Here is a 22306-nt window from a genome sequence, read left to right as displayed (position 1 = left end):
TGTGCCAACAGAAACATCCTGCTACCGCAGACTCTCCACCCCCTCACACGACACCATGTCAGACAACACTCAAGGAGCATCAATGGATCGTATACTGCAGGAGATATCGGCAGTAGGCCGCAAACTGGAAGGTATGGACACTGCCATGTCAGCATTAACAGCGGAAACGAGATCCATGCGCTTGGAAATAGCGGGCTTCCAGTCACAAATCTCCGGACTGGACCATCAAGTAGCGGCTGTGGAAAGTCAAGTGGTTTTACAGACTGACAGAGATCAGGAACTCTTGCACCTTCGCAGCAAGTTAACCGACCTTGAGGACCGAAGCCGCAGAAACAACGTCAGCTTCCTTGGATTCCCGGAAGGCATTGAGGGTACAGATATCCTCTCTTACCTGCGAGACACGCTTCCCAAACTAGCCGACATAACATTTGACCCCCCTCTGGAATTTCAAAGAGCGCATAGACTTGGTCTCAAGACAAAACGGAAAAGATCGTCCTCGTCCAATCATAGCCTGCTTCCTCCGGCACGGGCAGGTCCACCAACTGTTACAGCTATCCCGAAGGCAAGGTCCACTCCGGCTCGAAATCCGCCTTTAAGCAGACTTCTCCAAAGAAACAGCAGATCGTAGAAGAGCCTTTCTCTCCCTCCGCCCTCGCCTTCGCCATCTGGACGTTAAATTCGGCCTCTTCGAGCCAGCCAGGATGTGGATAACTAAGAACGGAGAGTCACAAACCTTCTATGACCCAGAGGACCTGAAGTCATTCCTAGAGGGGTTGCATGATCCGACACAACCCATGGAATCAACAACCCTATCCCCCCAAGCCACACAGAACCAGGGGAATGGGCCAATCGGAAATTGCTCTGGACACCGACGGAAGACCTACTACAGACCCCCAAACCAGGGGCAGAGACCTGGAGAGATTAACAAAAAGTTTTGATGACAGGGGCCAAGTTCTACAGGCGGTGGTGATGCACACACAGCTGCCGGACAGAGACAAGTCCAGATCCCCTTTGAAACCCTGGGTGCCTACTATCTGAAACCAACATGGACACAGTTTTCCTACAAGCCCTCGATATCTACAACCACAGACTGTCATAGAAACGCTGCAGGAAACATAGGAACTTTGATGAGAGTCCTGACACAGAGAAATGATGAGTACTCTATTTTAATGTATACTCTTCAGACATTGTACCACGGAGAACCGCCCCCCCCCCCCCCCCCCCCGAAGGCTTTAACCGCCTCGGACTGCTTAGACTGTTCAGATTGTGTGATAGTTTTTGTTGGCTCCCGATTACATTTGTTTCTCAACGTCCCCCCCCCCCCCCCCTTCATGCCGGGTAACACTTACCATATCCCACATCACTTCTCCCATCCAGAATCAGGATCTATAACGTCCTCTGGAAAATATGGGAACTGACACAATACCCTTGCACACTACTGGCTTGCCCTGGCAGGGTTGGGGCAAAATGATTCTGAACTGGGTTTTGAGCTCTAGACCCCGGACTACTAACAAACGCAATAGAGACATAATGATGGGCGCTGGTGCAAAGCAGAACAGACCACAGATGCCAAGTCCCAGAACATATACATGCTGCAACCCCTCAGAATAACCAAGGGGAAGCGACCTCAGTAACATCTGGCCCTGTCCTTTCCTCGTGCTTCTCCCATCCCCCCCACCCCTCTCCCCCCCCCCACACAGGGATGCGGCCAACATGCGACCTCCCCTCCTCCCCCCCCATCCTCTGTTCACAAACACATACTACATCCCCCGGACATAATTGGAGGCATCCACGCGGAGGCCTGGGGTGCCTCGTGGGTGCCGCCCCCCGGCGTGGGGCCCGCTGGCCGGGCGTTGAAGCTCAATCGGCCTAGGTTTTAGACCCGCCGGTTAAAGTTCTTGTACTTCGGGACTTGTATCCCGGTCTCCCTTCTTTACCCTCTTTTTTTATTTCTTCCTTCCTCCACTGTCTCCTTTTTATTCTCCTTTCAACTCCTCTTTGTACCCGACGCGCCCGCCACCCTTCCCCCCCCTCTTCCCCCTCCCTGACATCCTCTTCAGTTCAGAGTCCACCCCACTCCCCCGAGCTCATACCCCCGGGTGGGCGGACACAGGAAACGAGGATGCCCAACCGGATGGGAGCACCGGTAGTTCCCCTCAGGGTGATATCGTGGAACGTAAACGGTCTTACCCACTTTATCAAACGGAAGAAAGTCCTATCCTACCTTAACTCTAAGCAGGCAGACATCGCCTTTTTACAAGAGACACACCTAGACGGTCTTGAATCTGATAGATTACGACGTGACTGGGTGGGAACCGTCCTGTTTAGCTTCACCCCACCCTCACCCGATACGGAGAATGGCCCAAGAAAAAGCGGGGTGGCGATCCTCTTACGCAAAACCCTCCCTTTCACGGTCGTCAAATTGTGGACAGACCCCGAGGGCCGATACATATTTACCAAACTGAAAATCGGGGACTCAACACTGTGTGTGGGATCAGTCTATGCACCAACAGGTCCCAAACGCCTCTTCTTCCTCCAGCTCAATCGACTTCTAACCAAGATAGGGGCATCCCGTTACGTTATAGGAGGAGACTGGAACCTAGCAAGGGACGCAGCATTGGACATGACGGGGCCTCTAGACCCGAGTAACAATGCAGACAGGGCCATACAGTCTGATATACTCTCGGATAATAGTTTGGTTGACCACTGGAGGCTGATTCACCCAACGGACAGAGAATTTACCTTTCTCTCGCAGGTGCACGGTACCATATCACGGATCGATTACTTTCTCCTATCCCATAATCTTGTGGCCCACACTTTGGGGGACGATCTACTGGAGAGAGGCCTTTCAGACCACTCTCCAGTCCTTATAGCCATCCGATTAGGCCTGGTATCCCCGGGCCGAAAACCCTGGAGATTGGCGATCCATCGATATCGATCCCCCCAAGGTAAGCTGCAGCTACAGGATCATGCGACCACTTTTGCCCAAGACAACCTCGGAACGGTTGACTCAAGTTGAACTATGTGGGCCGCAGCCAAAGCCTCGTTACGGGGACAGCTCATGCGGGATGCGGCGATAGCGAGCAAAGACAGAAAAGAGCAACAAGCGGCTCTGGAACTCGACATATGCCGACTAACCAGACAATATACAGCACACCCCTCCCTTCCAGGCCGCCGAAGTCTAGAGCAAGCCCAAATGGCCCTAAATGAGAGATACACCACCCAGGCCGAATTCGCATTACAGAGACTCCAAGGGAGACACTACGAACAGGGTGAGAAGGCGGGACGACTGCTTGCAGCCCAACTCCATCAAAGAGCAGCCGCTCTAGCCATCCCAGCCATTCGCTCTCCCTCCGGGGACATACTGACCCACCCGCAGGCCATTGCAAACGAATTTGCCCAATTCTATAAACACCTTTACACGCCGGAAACCACGACCAACCTAGCGCAAGCTACAACCTTCTTAAAGAAGCTAGACCTCCCCTCCCTAACAGACGAGGGCCGTAGCCTACTAGAAGGGGAAATAAGCAGACAGGAGATAGTCATCTCTGACCTCCCGTACCACAAATCACCCGGAGAGGACGGATACCCTGCAGAATTTTATAAATGGGTAGGGGCAGGGGCGATTGATATCTTATGCGAAGCCCTCAATGAAGCCTGCGAAACACAGACATTAGGGGCCATATCCAATGCCACAATAGCTGTCATACCGAAGCCTGGGAGAGATCCTTTATTATGCAGCAGCTACCGACCCATCTCTCTACTAAACGGGGACATCAATATTCTAGCAATTGTCCTGCCAAACAGATTACGTAAAGTAATCCCGTCCTTAATACACTATACACAGGTGGGGTTTGTACCGGGCCGCACGTCTAGGAACCACCTACGAACCCTGTGCCATACCTTATGGGCGGCCAGAGACTCCCCGGAGTCGGCGCTGGCCCTGTCCTTAGACGCCGAAAAAGCGTTCGACCGCATAGAATGGCCCTACTTATTTGCAGCCTTAGAGAGATTTGGTCTAGGCAACAAATTTATCTCCATGGTACGACTGCTCTATGATCAACCCGCGGCCAGAGTCCACTGCGGAGGCTTCCTCTCAGACCCTTTCCCTATCCGAAGGGGTACATGGCAGGGGTGCCCCCTTTCACCTCTCCTGTTCCTTTTGGCAATGGAGCCCTTGGCGGCAGCTATCCGGTCCTCCCCCTCCATAACCGGCCTACCAATACCCGAAGGCACCTCCAAGATATACCTCTACGCTGACGATATCCTCTTAACACTCACAGACTTGGAAAGATCCATACCAGCCCGATTAGAGGTAATCGAGGACTTCGCAGCCCTATCGGGATACCGTATTAATTGGGACAAAAGCGAGGCACTTCCGCTATCGCGAGTAACCACAAAAGCGGCACTCCTAGGCTACCCATTCCAGTGGATGCCAAAACATCTAAAATACCTAGGAGTGCTTGTTAACCCTGGACTGGCACACATGGTGGCAGACAACATTGACCCTCTCACCACGCGGGCGAAACTGGACTTTGCGAAATGGACCCAGTTAGGCCTCTCCATGTGGGGCAGAGTACAGGCGGTTAGAATGGTGACGGTACCCCGCTTTACCTATATCCTAGGTCTCCTGCCCTTACAAGTGCCCCTCTCCACACTAAGAGGTATTGATGCACTAATTAGATCATTTGTGTGGGGCACAATGCGACCACGGCTATCACCAGCCAAGCTTTTGGCCCACCGCATAAACGGGGGGATGGGACTCCCATTGGTGGAACACTACTCTTTAGCCCTCCAAATGTCTCAGCTATCCAATACACTATCGAATATACCAGATCCCCCCTTGTGGATAGCAGTGGAAAAACGACTCCTGGCTGCGAACAAAGGACTCGGTGGACCCTACCGTGCAGACCTCCCAGCCACTAACTCAGTGAATCCTATCCTGGCGGCGACCCGGGCATCCTGGCAAAGGGCCCACTGACTGTTTGGGGTCCACCCCCTCATACATGCCCAAGCGCCCCTGTGGCACTACAGTGGCCTACGCATAGGTGGCGAGGTACTTCATTGGCCGCAATGGAAACAGGCAGGCATCCTCACCCTCTCACAGGTCCTGGAGAACGATGTGCTCAAACCCTTCCCCAAGTTACGGGAGGAGTTCGGCCTACACCCGAACCAGGAAAGGAGATACATGCAACTTAAGCATGGTCTCTCCCAAAGGAATACACCTCCACTGCGGGGATCCCTCCCCTCACCGATAGTGGCTTACTGCAGCAATGGGGACAATACAAGGGAGTAATGTCGGGTCTCTATGATCTAATTATTCAACAGCTTTACTCCCAACCGCTAATGGACAAACTACGTCTACGGTGGCAAACCAGGCTGCAGCAGGATCTAGACCCAGATGATTGGGAAGCTACCCTAGAGACACTAGACAGAGGCACCCGGGAAGCACGCTTGAAATTCTGCCTCTTCAAAATCTTACATGAATGGCACTGGTCCCCAGCGAAACTGCATAGGACCGGACTCCTCCCGCATGCGAACTGCTGGCGATGTCCAGAAAAATCCTGTGAGCTGATACATATCTTAGTAAACTGTACAACAGTACGACCACTCTGGGATGCTGTGAGCTCCACTCTGGCTGAAGTAATGTCACTTCTGTCACCACTTCCTCCTGCCCTCATACTTCTGCAAGATATGACCTCCCTACCAGACCTCCCTAGACCACACAAGAGATTGTTGCACACAGAGTTAGCTACTGCAAAAATTTGCATACTCAGATATTGGCGGTCAGAGACCCCCCCCCAAGCCCGGAGGAATGGACCCACTTTAGGGGTGCCTTGTATGTAGAAAAAGGGGAGTTTTAGGCTTGGCAAGTAATTTTAAATGCCAAGTCGAATTGGCAGTCAAACTGCACATACAGGCCTTGCAATGGCAGGCCTGAGACAAGGTTAAGGGGCTACTTAACTGGGTGGCACAATCAGTGCTGCAGGCCCACTAGTAGCATTTAATCTACAGGCCCTGGGCACATATAGTGCACTTTACTGTGGACTTGTAAGTAAATTAAATAAGCCAATTGGGTATGATCCAGTGTCACCATGTTTTAAGGGAGAGCATATGCACTTTCACTGGTTAGCAGTGGTAAAGTGCGCAGAGTCCTAAAAACAGCAAGAAAACAGTGTCCAAAAAGGGGAGGGAGGCAGGCAGAAAGTTAGGGGTGACACCCCTAAGGCTGTCAGGTCTAATGTGTGTGTATATATATATGTGTATATATGTGTGTGTGTGTATATATATATATATATATATATATATATATATATATATATATATATATATATATATATATATATATCCAAAAAGGCTCCACTTGAGAGACAAAGAGCACTCTACGGATTCCCAGCCCCAGTTATTTCACCCAGCATGATGCTTTTCGGCTGCTTGCCTTTCTGAAATGCCAGTAAAAAGAGAACATTCACTCGCAGGTGCTTTAAATAGTTTTCCTTCATTGCTCTTATCAGTGTACTCCTAAGTAAAAGGACTCAATTGTGTCCATAAATCACATGGTTAACAGCGCTGCCATATTACCATGTTATCTGATATTACAAGGTCCCAGTCGTAGTTTCTCTTGAGTAGATTTAAATACCCAAGCCATTGTGAGGATCAATATTCCTAATTTATAAATAAGCATTTTATTATACCTAATCCGCCCTTCAGGAACCCTTGTAAGACCCCATATCTGAATATGGTAGTAGCTAAGAGGGCTGTTGGTCTACCAAGAGTCTTCTGCCATGTAGGCGGAAAAGATGTTTAGTCTCAGCAGACTGCTGCAATGAAGCAACAGCATGGGGTGGCAACTTCTGGTTGGAATTTCCCCCTAACGTATAGGGGACAGATGGTTTTTATAATGAAGCAGTTGGTGTTCTAATAAAACTGCCCTAACGTAAAAACCTGCATGTTTCCATGAAATGATGGGGAGTATGATGTTCTACTTTGTACCAACAACATTGTGTACAGCCTCGAGCAAGCACAGAATGAAGATTTTGTGCTACGAAATGACGACAACTTTTAGACTAAAAGCGCAATACATTAAAAAAAAAAATCACCGCAGAATGAAGCTTTTGCTAAACAAATAAAAATTAATTGCTTCTAAGCTGAAGGGCACAAGCTGCAGGGCTCTAGCTAAAATAACATGCTTATAAAACAAGGCTAAAATGACCTCGCAACAGGTTTTCCCCTACACCTGCCCTAGTGATACTGGGTCATTTACCTTCAGATAGGAAATTGTCAATCGTATCTTAGTGCAGCCCACAGGAACATTTTACCACCACTGTTGACTATTTGGCTGTGTCCTACCTTATAGAATTGACTGTCTAAAGCGAGTGACTGAAGATTCTGGAGCATTAGAACACTGAGCCAAGGCCACTTCAATTTGGACGATATTACAATGTCTCTACCATGAATTGTGCCAGAACTGTTCAGGTTAAACCTAAAAAGGTATTTTATATGCCCTTTCAAATATAGACTGATACCTTATTAGACCTGGATGCTCTGGTCTTGCAGGATATACATGTTTATGCGTGGAAAAGAGCTGTTAGCCATTGGTCAGAGGATTTAGACCAAGCTGCTCTACACTGGACATTTAGTTTTTCTAAAACATTATTGAAATATTGGGTAGTGAGGCACCAATAATGCTTTGTGTGCTCCCTTGAAAATGTGACTACAGTCAACTGTTTAGGGCATCCTATGGGGAACGTTTACAGTCCTAGGGAATAGACAGTCCTACTGAATGGATTTCAGCATTTGGGTATATGAGTACAAATGCACTTGGGAGAGAGCAATGAAGTCACTGAAAATGTCTATAAACTAGAGACTTAAATAGGATGCATTTTTAAGACGTGGAAACATCATTGGGGGTGAAAATAGGTCCTGGTTCTCCAAAACAGGGAGATAGTCTTGTGAGGGACCTGACCTGTGCTGACAGTACCATCCTGATCATCCATACACCTATATAGCTGCAACATCTTCCAGGTGAACTAGTCTGATTTTTACCTTAATATACTTTAATATAGGCCAAATCCAAACCCAAACCAAAGTGGTAGTGTGTGTTAAATCTTATGACTACAAAGGAATCAAGTTCCGAGCTAATTTGGGCATAAGGGGATGAACATTTGAAGTCAAAAGTAGAGTTGTTCTTATTTGAAACACTATAGCCATACTTGAATAAGTTATATGCCTTGCTCACCCCTTACTCCTAATGTGAATCTCATTGCCCTGTGATTTGTCTGCCGTGAAAAAATGGGCCATTTTGTTTCCTTGACAAGTCAGTGTGAATGCGTATGAACAGTATTCAAACAGTAATCAGGAAAAGCCTATATTGGACTGCAGTGTGGCATGGAAAAACTAGCAGAAGAATTGTACTTAAAAAAACATCAACGTCATTACAGCAGTGGTGGCTGGGAAATCTTGATTTGGAGGAAAATAAGTTGATGGGTGGATTACATTAATTCCTGGTCCGTATATTATTTGCAGAAGGTTTGGTGCAATAAATTTGAGTGAATTGTGGATCCAAACTTAAGAGTGCAAGTTAATATTTGAAGAGAATCGAAGAATGCAACAACAGTATTTAGATTTGCAGGTTGATGTTCTAATGTTTGAAAAATGCAAAGATCTAGGCCCCTAGATGTGCTAAAGATGAAATTCGGTTATTTACATTTTGTAGTATTTCAGTAGGAAATAGTATTTACGATGTCAGTGATGGCACTTCTGCGGCAACAGAGAATATTGAATTCATCTTAAATGCATATGCTCTTGTCTGAAAGAACAGTGAATGTATTCATGGCCAATGATTCCCAGGGAGATGCAATTTACCGGAGAGGGAGAGGCGATTGATTACTGCTTCGGCGGTGCAGCCAATGAACTATGCTCCTCAGTAATAAGGTTCTTTGGTGTAGCCTTAGCTCAGTTTATGCAGCAGGAAAATGTGAAATCTGCAGGTTTCTTTTTTCATAATTGCTCAGCAGTTTTATCGGTATTAACATGCAACACGCAAATATTTTTCACTTTTAGATGTAGGACTAATGTAGGCCGCACTCTAAAATGGTAAACGTCTGACTGCCATCTTGCTTTCCTAACTTTTTTTTTTTAATTTCAGAAGTAGATTCCATGTTTATCTTGATGTGTAATTGGTGTACTACTCATGTGAAATGTTTTTATTTTTTTTATTTTTTTACTGTAACTCCTCTAGAATGTGTTTGATCTGATGTGATGCATCTGCAGAGCACAGACTGGTTAGAATGGATCTCATTATGTTTCAGATAAGGAAGTGCGAAGGACGTTTAGAATAGGCTCACTGTATAGTTGCTTGAGAAAAATGAGTTATCTTCTTCCTGCGCCTCAACCTGAATGGTCTTTTGCATGGGAATCATGTGTAAGTTTATCGAGTATTATAATTGTGTGTTTTAAGCTAATGCAATGCAGACCGAGATTCAGATGCCTTTAGAGCATAGGTCTTTTCCCTTGTCCTTGGAGCAGATGCTTGTCAGATGCCTTTAAGGCATAACTTTTCTTCTCTGTGTGTGTGTGTATGTATATATGTATGTGTGTGTGTGTGTATATATATATATATATATATATATATATATATATATATATATATATATGTGTGTATGTATATATAGGTGTATGTATGTGTATATATATGTGTATGTATATATACACACCACAAGAGATGAAATAACTGTCTTGTTAATGACTGTTCCCACATTATATAAATATAATGGTGTTTAATTGGAATACTTCAGATTCCCAGAATGTTATTTCAGATAAGATGGAGGACTTAGCAGTGAATAATGTGTTAACATAATTTCACGATCTAAATATAAAAAATGTTTGAGCATAATAGCAAAAAGTTTACTATTCTTCCATATTTCTTTTTTGCAGTACCCATTGAATTGCTTTTCTGTTTGTATCTTTGGTGTTACACTTTTGTGATTCTGCATTAGTGCCCAAAATCTTCAGCCGCAATACATAGGTTTGGTTTACACTAATAATTTTAACCCCTTAGCTGCCGGGCCGCCCCCCCCCCCCCCCCGAGCTGAGCCCTTTTTTGGCTATTTGGGGTAGTTTGCACTTAGGCCTTCATAACTTTTTGTCCACATAAGCTATCCACGCCAAATTTGCGGACTTTTTTTCCAACATCCTAGGGATTCTAATGGTACCCAGAGTTTGTGGTTTCCCCTGGAGGAGACCAAGAAATTATCCAAAATACAGTGAAAATTTCGTTTTTTCCAAAAAAATGGGAAAAAAGGGCTGCCGAAGAAGGCTTGTGGGTTTTTTCCCTGAAAATGGCATCAACAAAGGGTTTCTGGTGCTAAAATCACCATCTTCCCACCTTTCAGGAACGGGAACACTTGAATCTGAAAACCACATTTTTCAACACAAATTTGGCATTTTACTGGGACATACCCCATTTTTACTATTTTTGGTGCTTTCAGCCTCCTTCCAGTTAGCGACAGGAATGGGTGTGAAACCAATGCTGGATCCCGGATAGCTAAACATTTCTGAAAACTAGACAAAATTCTGAATTCAGCAAGGGGTCATTTGTGTAGATCCTACAAGTTTTCCTACAGAAAATAACAGCTGAAATAAAATATTGAAATTGAGCTGAAAACAGCCATTTTTCTTTGTTTTACTCTGTAACTTTTTCCTGCGATGTCAGGTTTTTGAAAGCAATATACCGTTATGTCTGCTGGACTCTTCTGGTTGCGGGGATATAAAGGGCTTGTAGGTTCATCAAGAACCCTAGGTACCCAGGGCCAATAAATGAGCTGCACCCTGCAGTTGGTTTTCATTCTATACTGGGTATACAGCAATTCATTTGCTGAAATATGAAGAGTGAAAAATAGGTATCAAGAAAACCTTTGCATTTCCAAAATGGGCTCAAGATAAGGTTTTGAGGAGCAGTGGTTATTTGCACATCTCTGAATTCCAGGGTGCCCATACTAGCATGTGAATTACAAGGCATTTCTCAAATAGACGTCTTTTTTACACACTCTCTTATATTTGGAAGGAAAAAATGTAGAGAAAGATAAGGGGCAAAAACACTTGTTTTGCTATTCTATGTTCCCCCAAGTCTCCTGATAAAAATTATACCTCACTTGTGTGGGTAGGCCTAGCGCCCGCGACAGGAAATGCCCCAAAACACAACGTGGACACATCACATTTTTTGACAGAAAACAGAGCTGTTTTTTGCAAAGTGCCTACCTGTAGATTTTGGCCTCTAGCTCAGCCGGCACCTAGGGAAACCTACCAACCCTGTGCATTTTTTTAAACTAGGGACCTAGGGGAATCCAAGATGGGGTGACTTGTAGGGCTCTGACCAGGTTCTGTTACCCAGAATCCTTTGAAACCTCAAAATGTGGCTAAAAAAACACTTTTTCCTCACATTTCGGTGACAAAGTTCTGGAATCTGAGAGGAGCCACAAATTTCCTTCCACCCAGCGTTCCCCCAAGTCTCCCGATAAAAATGGTACCTCACTTATGTGGGTAGGCCTAGCACCCGCGACAGGAAATGCCCCAAAATACAATGTGGACACATCACATTTTTTCATAGAAAACAGTGCCTACCTGTGGATTTTGGCCTCTAGCTCAGCCGGCACCTGGGGAAACCTAGCAAACCAGCGCATTTTTGAAAACTAGAAACCCAGGGGAATCCAAGATGGGGTGACTTGTGGGGCTCTGACCAGGTTCTGTTACCCAGAATCCTTTGCAAACATCAAACTTTGGCCCAAAAAACACTTTCCTCATTTCGGTGACAAAGTTCTGGAATCTGAGAGGAGCCACAAATTTCCTTCCACCCAGCATTCCCCCAAGGCTCCCGATAAAAATGGTACCTCACTTGTGTGGGTAGGCCTGGTACCTGCGACAGGAATAGATCACACAACGGTCAATGTTGGTCCTTACATGAGGCAGCTGTTGAACCTGGGGTGATCCATTCCTGACGCAGGCACTAGGTGTAGGCACTCAAGTGGGGTAGTGTTTTTATCAGGACAGGTGAGGAATCACTGGGTGGTAGGAATTTTGTGGATCCCAGCATATTCCTGTAGTTTGTGTGACAAATGCGAGAAAAATAGAATTTTTATTCAACATTTCAGCTTTGCAGGGTATTCTGGGTAAGAACTTTGGGGAATGCACACAAGTCACACCTCTGTGGACTCCCCCGAATGTCTAGTTTCAATGTGTTGGGTTTAGTGTGTTTCTCTATATGGCCGCCGAACCCAGGACCGAAAAACACAGGTGCCTGCCTTACAAAACCAGTTTGTTTTGCGATAGATAATTGTGATATCTCCACAATACGATTTGGGCTGTGGAATTTGGGGCTGAACTAAATTGGGGAGCTCCCAAGAGAGCACTCTCTCTGCTTGCCGCTGCATTCACCTGCTCTCTGGGTTGGTCTAACGCACTATTACCCAGTTGCACAGACTGCTTGCGAAGGGACAGCAGGACTGTCCTCATCACCTCCCTCATAATGTACTGGAAGAGGAGTTATCGAATGGGACTCCTCAGACTGAAAAATCACTCTGTCCTATCCCTCAGATGCTGTCTCAGTATCTGATGTCTCAGTCTCTGATCCTATGTTAGAGCTGTCCTCTATAACCCGAGTGACGGCAGCAGTCATCCATCAAGATGCCATCTCTGCTATTGGCTAAACTGTTGCTCTAAAACACTAGCCTACGTAGACAGTCACAAAATCCATGGTGTGTGAGAGATACGTGCAACAGTAGAGGCCACCTTACCTGCGCTTCTTCCCTCAATCAGCACGTTCTTTCAAGACACTCAAACACCTTGTCACATACCATTCGTCAGTCTTTTAGCACCTCCTGTGCCCAGTCCAACAATCATTATTGGTGCTCCCACTCCCTCCTCCTCGGATTCCCTCATTACCACCCAGCAAAAGTGCCCTTCATCTCTCCATAGCCGCCCTCCACCCCGCACATACATTTCATTTGTATTATAGCGCAGGTAATGGCTGACTTTACTAATGTACTCCGCTATTTACATAAAATACAGATTTGCTCTTTGCAGTAGGCATATAAACCTTCTGCACTTCTTTATGGGACTAAAACTGCCACTAGACAAGTCTGTCCCTTTTGTAGCAGAAACATAATCACAATACTTACTTGACTTTTTTTATTGCTGCCTAAAAGCTACACTTGAAAAGCGTCAGTTGAAGTATGTGCATTGCTTTGAAGACGCAAGCTGCAACTGCAAGACAACTGGTGGCAAATCAATATATAGATAGATCTATATATATATCACTTTTATGTGTGGGTCTGGTTTTCCTGGGGGCCGATCGCAGCCCCCAGGGAAACCACACATGTATTGACAAGTTTTTTATATATATATATATATTTTTTTTTTAGTTGTTGTATGGTTTCACTGGCGGCCTAAATGGCCCCCAGGGAAACCCTACAACAACTCAAAAAAAATATTGCCCCCACAGGGGGTTGCCCTGCCCATAGGCTGCCCCCTGTCCATTTATTTTCTTCTTGTTTAAAAGCCCAAGCGGGCTGCCCCCCCCCCCCCCAAAAGTGAAATCCCTGGCGTCTAGTGGTGTTTCCTGGCCCGCTGTGCTGCGATCGGGGGCCAGGAAACACTTTCAGAAGGCCTCGTAAGAAAGGGGAGACTCTCCGCTTTCTTACGAGGCCTTCCCGAACGTGGGGAAGGCCGTTTGTGGCCGTTTTCCCCATTGGAGCAGGAAGCGGCCACAAGGCTGCTTCCTGCTCCGATGGGGAAATCAACATTGTTTGTCGTGGCGTGCTGACATCACAAAGGGGCGGAGGGAAGACACGTAAGAGCTTCCGTGTCTCCCAGGGACATAAAATAAATAAAAAATCCTCGGGTGTGACGCACCTGAGGATTTATTAACCCCCTCCCTGGTGTCGGCCACTAGTCGTGACCCGCACCAGGGAGGTAGTGTGGGCGTCGGCCAGTGGCCGACGCCCGCACTAAAGCAGTTAATCAACTGTGAAGGCTTTCTTATCAAAAGATTGACAATATTTACACAGTCTAACTTTAGTACATTTTAAAATAAGTATTGAAAAACGTAATGGTTGTGTCTCGCATTATGATAAACATAGGCACAGCCAATGGGCTTGACTTACTAAACAGTAGAACAAGGACCGGTGGAAGTGACTGCTTACCTCACATTCACTATGCTAAAGAAGCAAAGTGAGGGCAGATGGCTCGGCAAGGCAGTCCTCAGGTGCTTACCATGCTGAAGGAGGCTGGATGGGCGAAGGTAGCAGGATAAGTTGAGAGGGACTGGCAGAGGGCATGAATTGGGTGACAACTCCTCTAAAGTAGCAGCTCTGTGATAGCATGATGGGAGGCAGTGGGGCAAGGAACTGCTCACTTGGGTGCTCATGAGAACAGCCTATGGCAGCAGGATGGGAGGCTGAACTGGTGGTCCACAGGTGCAGCACCTTAAAAGAACAGTCTGGCACCAGAAAATGGCATATAGGAAAGATGGCATGTTGCACCAATCTACTACTATTGCTTGTTTGAGAGTAGTATGTGGAAATCTTGGGGTCAAGCTCACATTAGAGCTCTGACAAGTTAGTCTGCTTTTAGTGAATGTATGTATTAAATAAATAAATATCAGATTGTGTACTTTTTAGATGTAAAATAGCCACGTGTGCATTCAGGTGAACACAGAAGGATACACTTCAACAGCCATTCAAATTAATATGTGACCAAAGAACTCCTGTGGGCTCGTCCAAGATGTTATTGACGGCCTCATACACTAATGGCTTAAGGTGGTTGGAGCATGCAAATTGTTTGCCGTAGTTTGTGGTGAAATAAAGCATACATGAAAGTCTATAAAGATCGACCACTTCCTCTTCACCCTGATGTATGGATAATCCTGTTCTCTTCTAAATAGTCTTTTTTTAGTTGCGCCCCAGAATCCTGTTGGTGAGTTTTCCACACATATGATCAATTGGTTGTCCACCATCAGGCTCTAGCAAATGTATTACATTGATACTCTCCCCTCTTATAATTACCCTTAGTCCATAAAGTGGTCTGAGATTGCTATACAAACCCTCCTAATAAATATTAGAGATTACACCTTCAAGAAGCTACTGGGTAGTTGAGTATTTAGTGCCTGTATTGACTAGTTGTTCCCCTTGTGACATGAACACTGAATCCTCTACTGACAGTTCTGGCTTTGATTTCATATAAAGGGTAGAATGTTAATTTGTTGTTAAAAGGAAGTCCAAGTGATACTGTAGCCAATGCTCAGTGTTCATCCTAAATCTTATGCCATCGGCCAGTAGAGATTCCCTCATTTACAAGGGGTCACACCCCTATTAAAATGAGGGAACACTCTCTTCAGATAATGCTTATGATACATGTGCCCCAGCAGAATGGTGCAACATGCCATCTTACAGAGGGGACGACAAAAGCCTTTGCGGCCCCTTCTGCAATACCTAATTGCCCTGCAAGGGCTCAAAGCAGTCATATATTCCCTATTGCGCTCCAGGGACGCTTCCTGTAAAATGACCTTGGGTGCTAAATGTAACCCTCTAATAAATATAAATATTCATTGGGTTAAACATAGGGAAATGTATGAGTATCATGAAAAATGTTAGATGATTCAAAGGTATATCAAATCTGTATTCAGTCTTGCAAAACTAGGTGATCAAGCCCTACAATATCAATTTAGGCCCTTTTAATATTATATTTCTACCCACACATCAACAAGCGTCCTGTCTACGAGCTCTGTTTTGAATGAATTTGGCAATATTGTGACTGCATTAAATCTACAGGGTATGACCCTTGAAAGGCTTTATGGCCATCAGGTCAATACTTCACCTTGGCAAAGTGATTTTAAGAGTCCAGTGCCTAATCAATCAGTTTTTTGTAGTGTGCAACTACTCACCCGTGAGGGTCTCGACGCTGGAGGGGCTGGGAAAGAGGGACAGGCAGAGCCTCATCCAAAGAGCCACGTCTTGAGGTTCTCCCTGAAGAGGGTTGAGCGATGAGCTTTGTCTGAGGTGCATGGGTAGGTTGTTCTAGCTCTTTGCTGCAAAGTAGGTTAAGGACCTTCCTTTGGCAGGGGCTTTCCGTATGCATGGGATTGTGGCCAGTGCCTGCTGGGCAGCGCAGAGGTGGTTTGGCGGGGTTGTGGAAGGAGATACGGTGAATTAGGTAGGCCGGTCTGATGTTGTGAATGGCTTTGTAGGTGTGGGTGTGTAGCGTGAAGAGGATTTGTTTCTCTACCAGGAGCCAGTGGACGGTCCGCAGGTGCTGGGAGATATGTTCCTGGTGGGGGAGGTTTAGGACCAGTCTGGCGGCGGTGTTTTGGATGAGTTGCAGCTTTCTGATTTTTTTTTTTTTTTGTGTTGCTGGCGTAGAGTGCGTTGCCGTAGTCTAGCTTGCTTGTGACTAAGGTGTGGGTGACTGTCCTGCGGCAGTCTACCGGGATCTATTTGAAAATCTTTTGGAGTTGGCGGAGGGTCTGCCAGCAGGAGAAGGTGACTGTATTTACCTGTAGGGTCATTGATACGGAGGAGTCAAGGATGATTCCTGGGTTGCGGCTGTGGTTGATCAGAAGGCAGGGTGCTGAGATGTGGGCCACCAGGAATCATCCTAAGCTGAGGTGGAGTTTCTAAAGATGATGAGCTCAGTCTTATCTGAGTTGAGCTTGATGCAGTACTCTCATCCAGGCGGCGACGGCTTCCGTTCTTGTGTGGAAGTTCCTCTTGGCCTCGTCTGGGTTTCAGGGAGGGATATAATGAGTTGTGTGTTATCGGCGTATGACACGATGTTCATTCCATGGCCTCTGACGATGGCTGCGAGTGGGGCCATGTATATGTTGAAGTGTTGGGCTCAGGGAGGGTCCTGAGGAACTCTGCAGCTGACTTCTGTAGGTTTGGATGTGTAAGGTGGGAGCCTGATGGAGTGGATCCATTGCAGGGCTTTTCCTAGGATTCCTGCGTCATGGAGTCTGGTGCATAAGGTGCTGTGGGGGACTGTGTCGAAAGCTGCTGAGGTTGAGGAGTACGAGTGCTGCGGTGTGGCCGCAGTCTAGGAGTGTGTGGATGTCATCAGTGGCTGCAAGAAGAGCCATCTTCATGCTGTGGTTGCTGCAGAACCCGGACTGGTAATTGTCCAGTGAGTTGTTGTCCTTGAATTGCAGCAGCTGTGAGTTGATTGCCTTTTCCAGTACTTTGGTCAGGTAGGGTAACAGCAAAATGGGCCAGAAATTCTTTAGCTCTGATGGGTCAGCCAAGGGTTTCTTCGGGAGGGGGCGTACTGCTGCATGTTTCCAGTCTTAGGGCAAAGTGGCTGTGTTGATGGAGCAGTTCAATGCCTTGCGAAGCATGGGGCAATGGATGTGCTGGCTCTGATGTAGATGTGGTGGGGCAGGGGTCTGTGGGAGCTCCAGAGTGAGTGCTGTTCATGATGCTTTGTTTCCTTAGTGGTGAGTGGACCAGCTGCTGGGACAATAATAGCTTGGACCAATGCCGGTTCTGTTACAGGACCAATGTCGTTTACTCTACTATAACAGATGATGCTGCCTGTGTGAGAGGATTGCCCAATACTATTAGATGTGATATATTGTGTCCAGTATTGCTGATTCTTAGGTCAAATGAGTGATTGCTCAAAGCTGAGGATTCTACAAAACTGAGCAGTTGTCATCTCCCACTAGATGAACTTTAAAACACTTTTCAGGTTGTGTCCTTAACAGAAGATATATATCTTTCAACTATGAGTAATGTAATGGTGTGTTAACACTTGCAATACTAATAAAGCATAATTTATTAGTTTTTTTTAAAACTTTGCCAAGCTCAAAAACATATGAAATAAAAAACATTCTTATGATAGACTTATGTTTTTGTCCTGCAGATCTGTCTGTTCCAAAAGGTACAGTGAACCCGCCAATTGGTGTTAAGGTGCAGACTCCACAGGCAGTTGGTCTTGGTAAGCTGGATGGATACGTTTTATCTCAATATAGTTCTATCTTTTTTCCTATTGCTTCAGCTTTTTTCCTTTGGGAAATCTAATTTCCTATCTATATGTGGGCCATTTCAAAGCATACATAGGTCCTTTTTTATTTCAAGTGTTAGCATTCAACCTAGTGTATACTTTTAGTATCCTTATACTGTGGGCTAAAGCAATTTCATTGGTCAGTTGCTGTGTCCTTTAAAAATTCTTGCTCGCTAGTGGTCAGTTCTGCTTTTTGCTCCCTCCTTTTTCTGTTTCAGAGCAGGGGCCTAATACTGTATTCTTACACTTTGGTTTATTTCTGTTGCTGTGACAGACTTTGCTATGCATTTCTTTGGTGGTCCTCTTTCACTGTGCTGTTTAGGCTGGTACCTGCCTGCATTTTATTGCAGCAATCCGTTCCTCCCACCTCCTCCCAGCTGACATTTGTTTTGGCTTTATTCCAGTGCTGTCCTCTACCTTGCTCCGAAAATAAACTTATTTTACTAGACAAAGGCACCAAAAATAAGCTAATGTTACTAAATAAACACCATATCCCCTCCCATCCCATTGCAGAGACTCTCTAGTTCCAGGGCCCCTCTCTGCCAGCACTGAGACATCCCACACAGGGCATTGCTTATCTCCTTTATGGGGCCATAAATCTTCTGAGACTGCTCTGCTAACTTCATTAGAGATTTTGTTTTTGCTAGTGGGCGCTGTTGTCAAAAGATGACAATTTGCTTGAAATGTGGGAAGCCTAATGCATTGCAAATGCTTGTTCAATCTAGTGAACATGTTTCTAAATAGAAGCTCTGCACAATTGTAAATGTTCAGAGGACCAGCGCTGGGTGTGCACTGAAAAGTTGGAGTGCTGGAAACACTGTGCAGTGTCTCAGCTGTGGGGCGGAATGTGACTCACTGCAGCTCACAGCCACGGTGTGCTAGCAGAGCTGCAGTGACAGAGGGCCCGCTAAGGCCTCAGAGAGGAGGGAGAAGCAAAGGGATGCTGTGTGCCAAGCTCAGAGGATGTACGTCCCTCCAAATCAGTATCAACTTGAAGAGCATCAGTAGTGCGACACGAGCGCAAATTGTCTGAATAAATAATTTCTTCGTCCTGGGCTTTGACTGTTGTCAGAAAAGTGTATATGTAATTCGTTGCTTTTAAGGTTAAAGCTGAACTGCTTTGGCAGAGATGTAAAGCTCTGTCACATTCCTGTCCTTCGGGGAAGGATTCAGGGCCATTGCAGAGCAGTATGTTCCCCAATAGTCTTTCAAGCCACGTCTGAGGGAGGTACACTGACAAGAATGTATCAGCTTTAACAATCTGTACTGCTGCAGCGCTACAAAATCCTAGCTATTAAGCTGAATAGTGGATTTTGCGCAAGAGGTCAATGGATCGAAGCAACATAGGGTTGAGAGGATGTCATCAATGAGTAATGCGATTTTCAACATTAAATACATTTAAAATACTGAACCTTAGATAATGACCACACCAGTTTAAGAAGAATTCTGAATTTATTTTCTAGATTAACAACGCTAATGTCATAAAAATAACTCTCAAACACATGTGATAAGCACATAGAATTAATAGTGGCTGATTAGAACATCTTATATACTGATTAACAACACCAGAATCGGTAATAATGGCAAGGTAGGTATTAGTACAAACAATCAGATTGTCAATATACATTTTGAACATTTAAAGTTCATACTCTCACTGTCCACGAATTAGCACCAACATGTTGGGCTTCATGTAAAAGAATTTAATAAAACAAATTTAGAAAAAACATACTATCTCGGGTTATAAGAAATCATTATTAATATGAAGTAGTCAAATTATAAGTTGCAGCTGGTACCTGCAAAGCGAAAGACACATCATTACGATTTTATACATTACCCATAGAACAACAACATGCAGTCTACTTCAGCAAAGTGACACCCATCAGGTATAACTTCAGAAGATCGGACCTATCGACAGCTAAACCCACACTGCTAGTATGTCTCGAACCATCAACAGGAACTCTTGAACACACAATCTTCTCGCCCTCTCATTAGAGTCTGACTGTAGAAAATCCTACCCAGGTTGTTATACTAATCTTCAAAAAATTTGATTGGTCAGTATATGGGGTGGTTACGATTCAACCAATAGTTGCTGTAATTGATAACCTAAAATGTTATATTATCCAGGTAAACCAGGACATTTTTTTATAACAGTAACTTTTCTTCTTCCGTTTCTTCTGTGGCTCCTTTGTTCCATCTCGTCTAAACTTCTCTTCTCAGTAAGAAACTTCCTACAAAGTAACATCTACTTCCATCCTCGAGGAAGAAACCACGTATTAGTGACAATTTCAGACAATCGAATATTCAACGTATGCAGTAACTTGGTTAAACATGGCCTTGTAAGACATAATGAAGCAACCCACTAGGGGTAGCTGTGTACACGTCTATTAAACCATCTAACACACTTTTATATAAGCATTGAACTATGGAAAATAACTAAGTTTAGTTAGAATTTTACTCAACTAAGAACAGAAATTAATTATGGTAACCATTTTCAAGTGTCACCCGTTTTTATAGGTTCATTCACTATACAGTTAATATATGAAAAAATTATTAATAAAACATATTAGAAAGTTGACACTCTAACAGTACTAGTTAAGGTCTGATGGCACACAATTAAGGGAGTCTTCCAAAATATAGGCGGTGTAACTGTTAGCCTTCCTGGGAATATTTCAGGCCAGGACTGAGGTGTATTGTGGGAGCGGTGGAAGCTGTAACCATTAGATTTATTCAGTGTTCTTCATGCCTGGAGTAAGATAAATTGTCAGACCTACCTGTATTTTTTTACTGTGGGACTTTTCAGTGATCGTCTGGATGTGGCTCAGGTGATTGGCACTGTGATGTTCACCTCTTACTCTTGGGTATTTGATGTAATAAGGCCAGCATTGAGGTGTGTTAGAGACTGGTATTTGCTTTCTCAGGTTAAACAGCGTCCATCAGCATATCAATGAGATTTATTGGAGAACAGTACTTCCCTTGGAATTATTCAATGTTCTTCATGTTAGGACAGAGGTACATTGACAGTGGTGTGAGTGCTTGATTTTCTATAACTGACTTTAGTATAGTCACGGAACTAGAAGACTTGAGTTCCAGTTCCTTTCTGTTCTTGAACTGAATTGTGTGAGCCTTGGCAAATCCATTTCTTTTGTTCCACTAATTTCCCCTGTCTTCACAAATTGGCAGTGCTTACAATGAGGACAACTACCAGCACAAGAGCCAATCACACAATGAACAATCCCATTTTTCAATTCTGAATATTATTCCACTCAGATGAAACCCTTCAGTTGTGTACATCAAGAAAGATGTCCAGCCTTCATTTCGGGTTTAGCAAGTGAGAGTTGAGGCACCGCTTGTACTTGTTTCTCTTTTGGGGCAGCGAGCAGTAAGTCAAAAATGAAAAAATGGCAGGGCTGTTATCAGAAATGCTGTATGCCAATCTAGGATTTAGTGCGAGCTGTGGTTAATGACTTCAGTAGAAGTCGTCATTTTCAGTCAATCACTTGATAGGATTTTTTTTTCCATTTAGTTCAATTATATGCATATTTATCCCACATGACTATCTTGAAAATCTTTCATGGCTGAGGCTGTTATGGGCTCACATTGGGCACCCCTAGTTTGGCAAGTGCATCTTCAGGTCAGAACTCGGATACATTGGCCGAACTAATTGTACTCCCTTGACTATCATGGATTGTGGGGGTGATCTAGAACTCCATGGCAGAGCAGTGAGGAATGTGGGCTCTATTTATGAGATCAGCAGGTGTTCCAAAATCAGGAATCACTGTCATGCGGTGGCATAACACCAAATGATGGTGGCCTCCTGCTGAATGTAAGGAGGGGTCCGTGAGTCTCCCATTGTTCAAATATGAATTGGCCTTGTGCTGATTAAAGGACCATTTAAGCATTGGGGCTCACATCACTAAAAGCTCCAGTGGCCTGCATTACTACCCTGCTGGCATGGATGTGTGTGCTCTTCTCCATGGTTTACAGTGAAGTACGCAAGAAAGGATGGCATGCTTGAATCAATCTCAGATACTGGTAATTACTTGGGGCTGCATTCCAGTCTATTTGTTATTTTGAACACCATGCTGCCTCACTTTGGACCAAACCATATGCAATTCATTCTTGACCCTGCTACAGTAGAAGTTGTCTTGCCAGAACTGCCAGGTGAAGTCCTCCTTGAAATGGAACACAAGCAACCCAGGACCAATTCCACCCTAATTACGGCTTATCAGCCAGGTTTAGCATGGCTCAAGTGTCAGTG

The 22306-nt window shown here is 45.0% G+C and overlaps 1 protein-coding gene across 2 annotated transcripts in view; it reads left to right on the top strand.

Moving 5' to 3' along the window:
- OVCH1 (ovochymase 1) overlaps nt 1-22306 on the top strand; it is a 1177845-nt gene that overhangs the window by 483559 nt on the left and 671980 nt on the right. For both annotated transcript variants that reach the window (XM_069228188.1, XM_069228187.1), the window contains exon 15: nt 17908-17982. In XM_069228188.1, the coding sequence (XP_069084289.1) occupies nt 17908-17982 (75 nt within the window). The remainder of the gene's footprint in view (nt 1-17907; nt 17983-22306) is intronic.

Source organism: Pleurodeles waltl, chromosome 4_1 (assembly GCF_031143425.1).
Source record: "Pleurodeles waltl isolate 20211129_DDA chromosome 4_1, aPleWal1.hap1.20221129, whole genome shotgun sequence".
Lineage (NCBI taxonomy): Eukaryota > Metazoa > Chordata > Amphibia > Caudata > Salamandridae > Pleurodeles > Pleurodeles waltl.
Note: the sequence above shows the minus strand (reverse complement) of the source record. Positions and strands in the feature narration are given on the sequence as shown.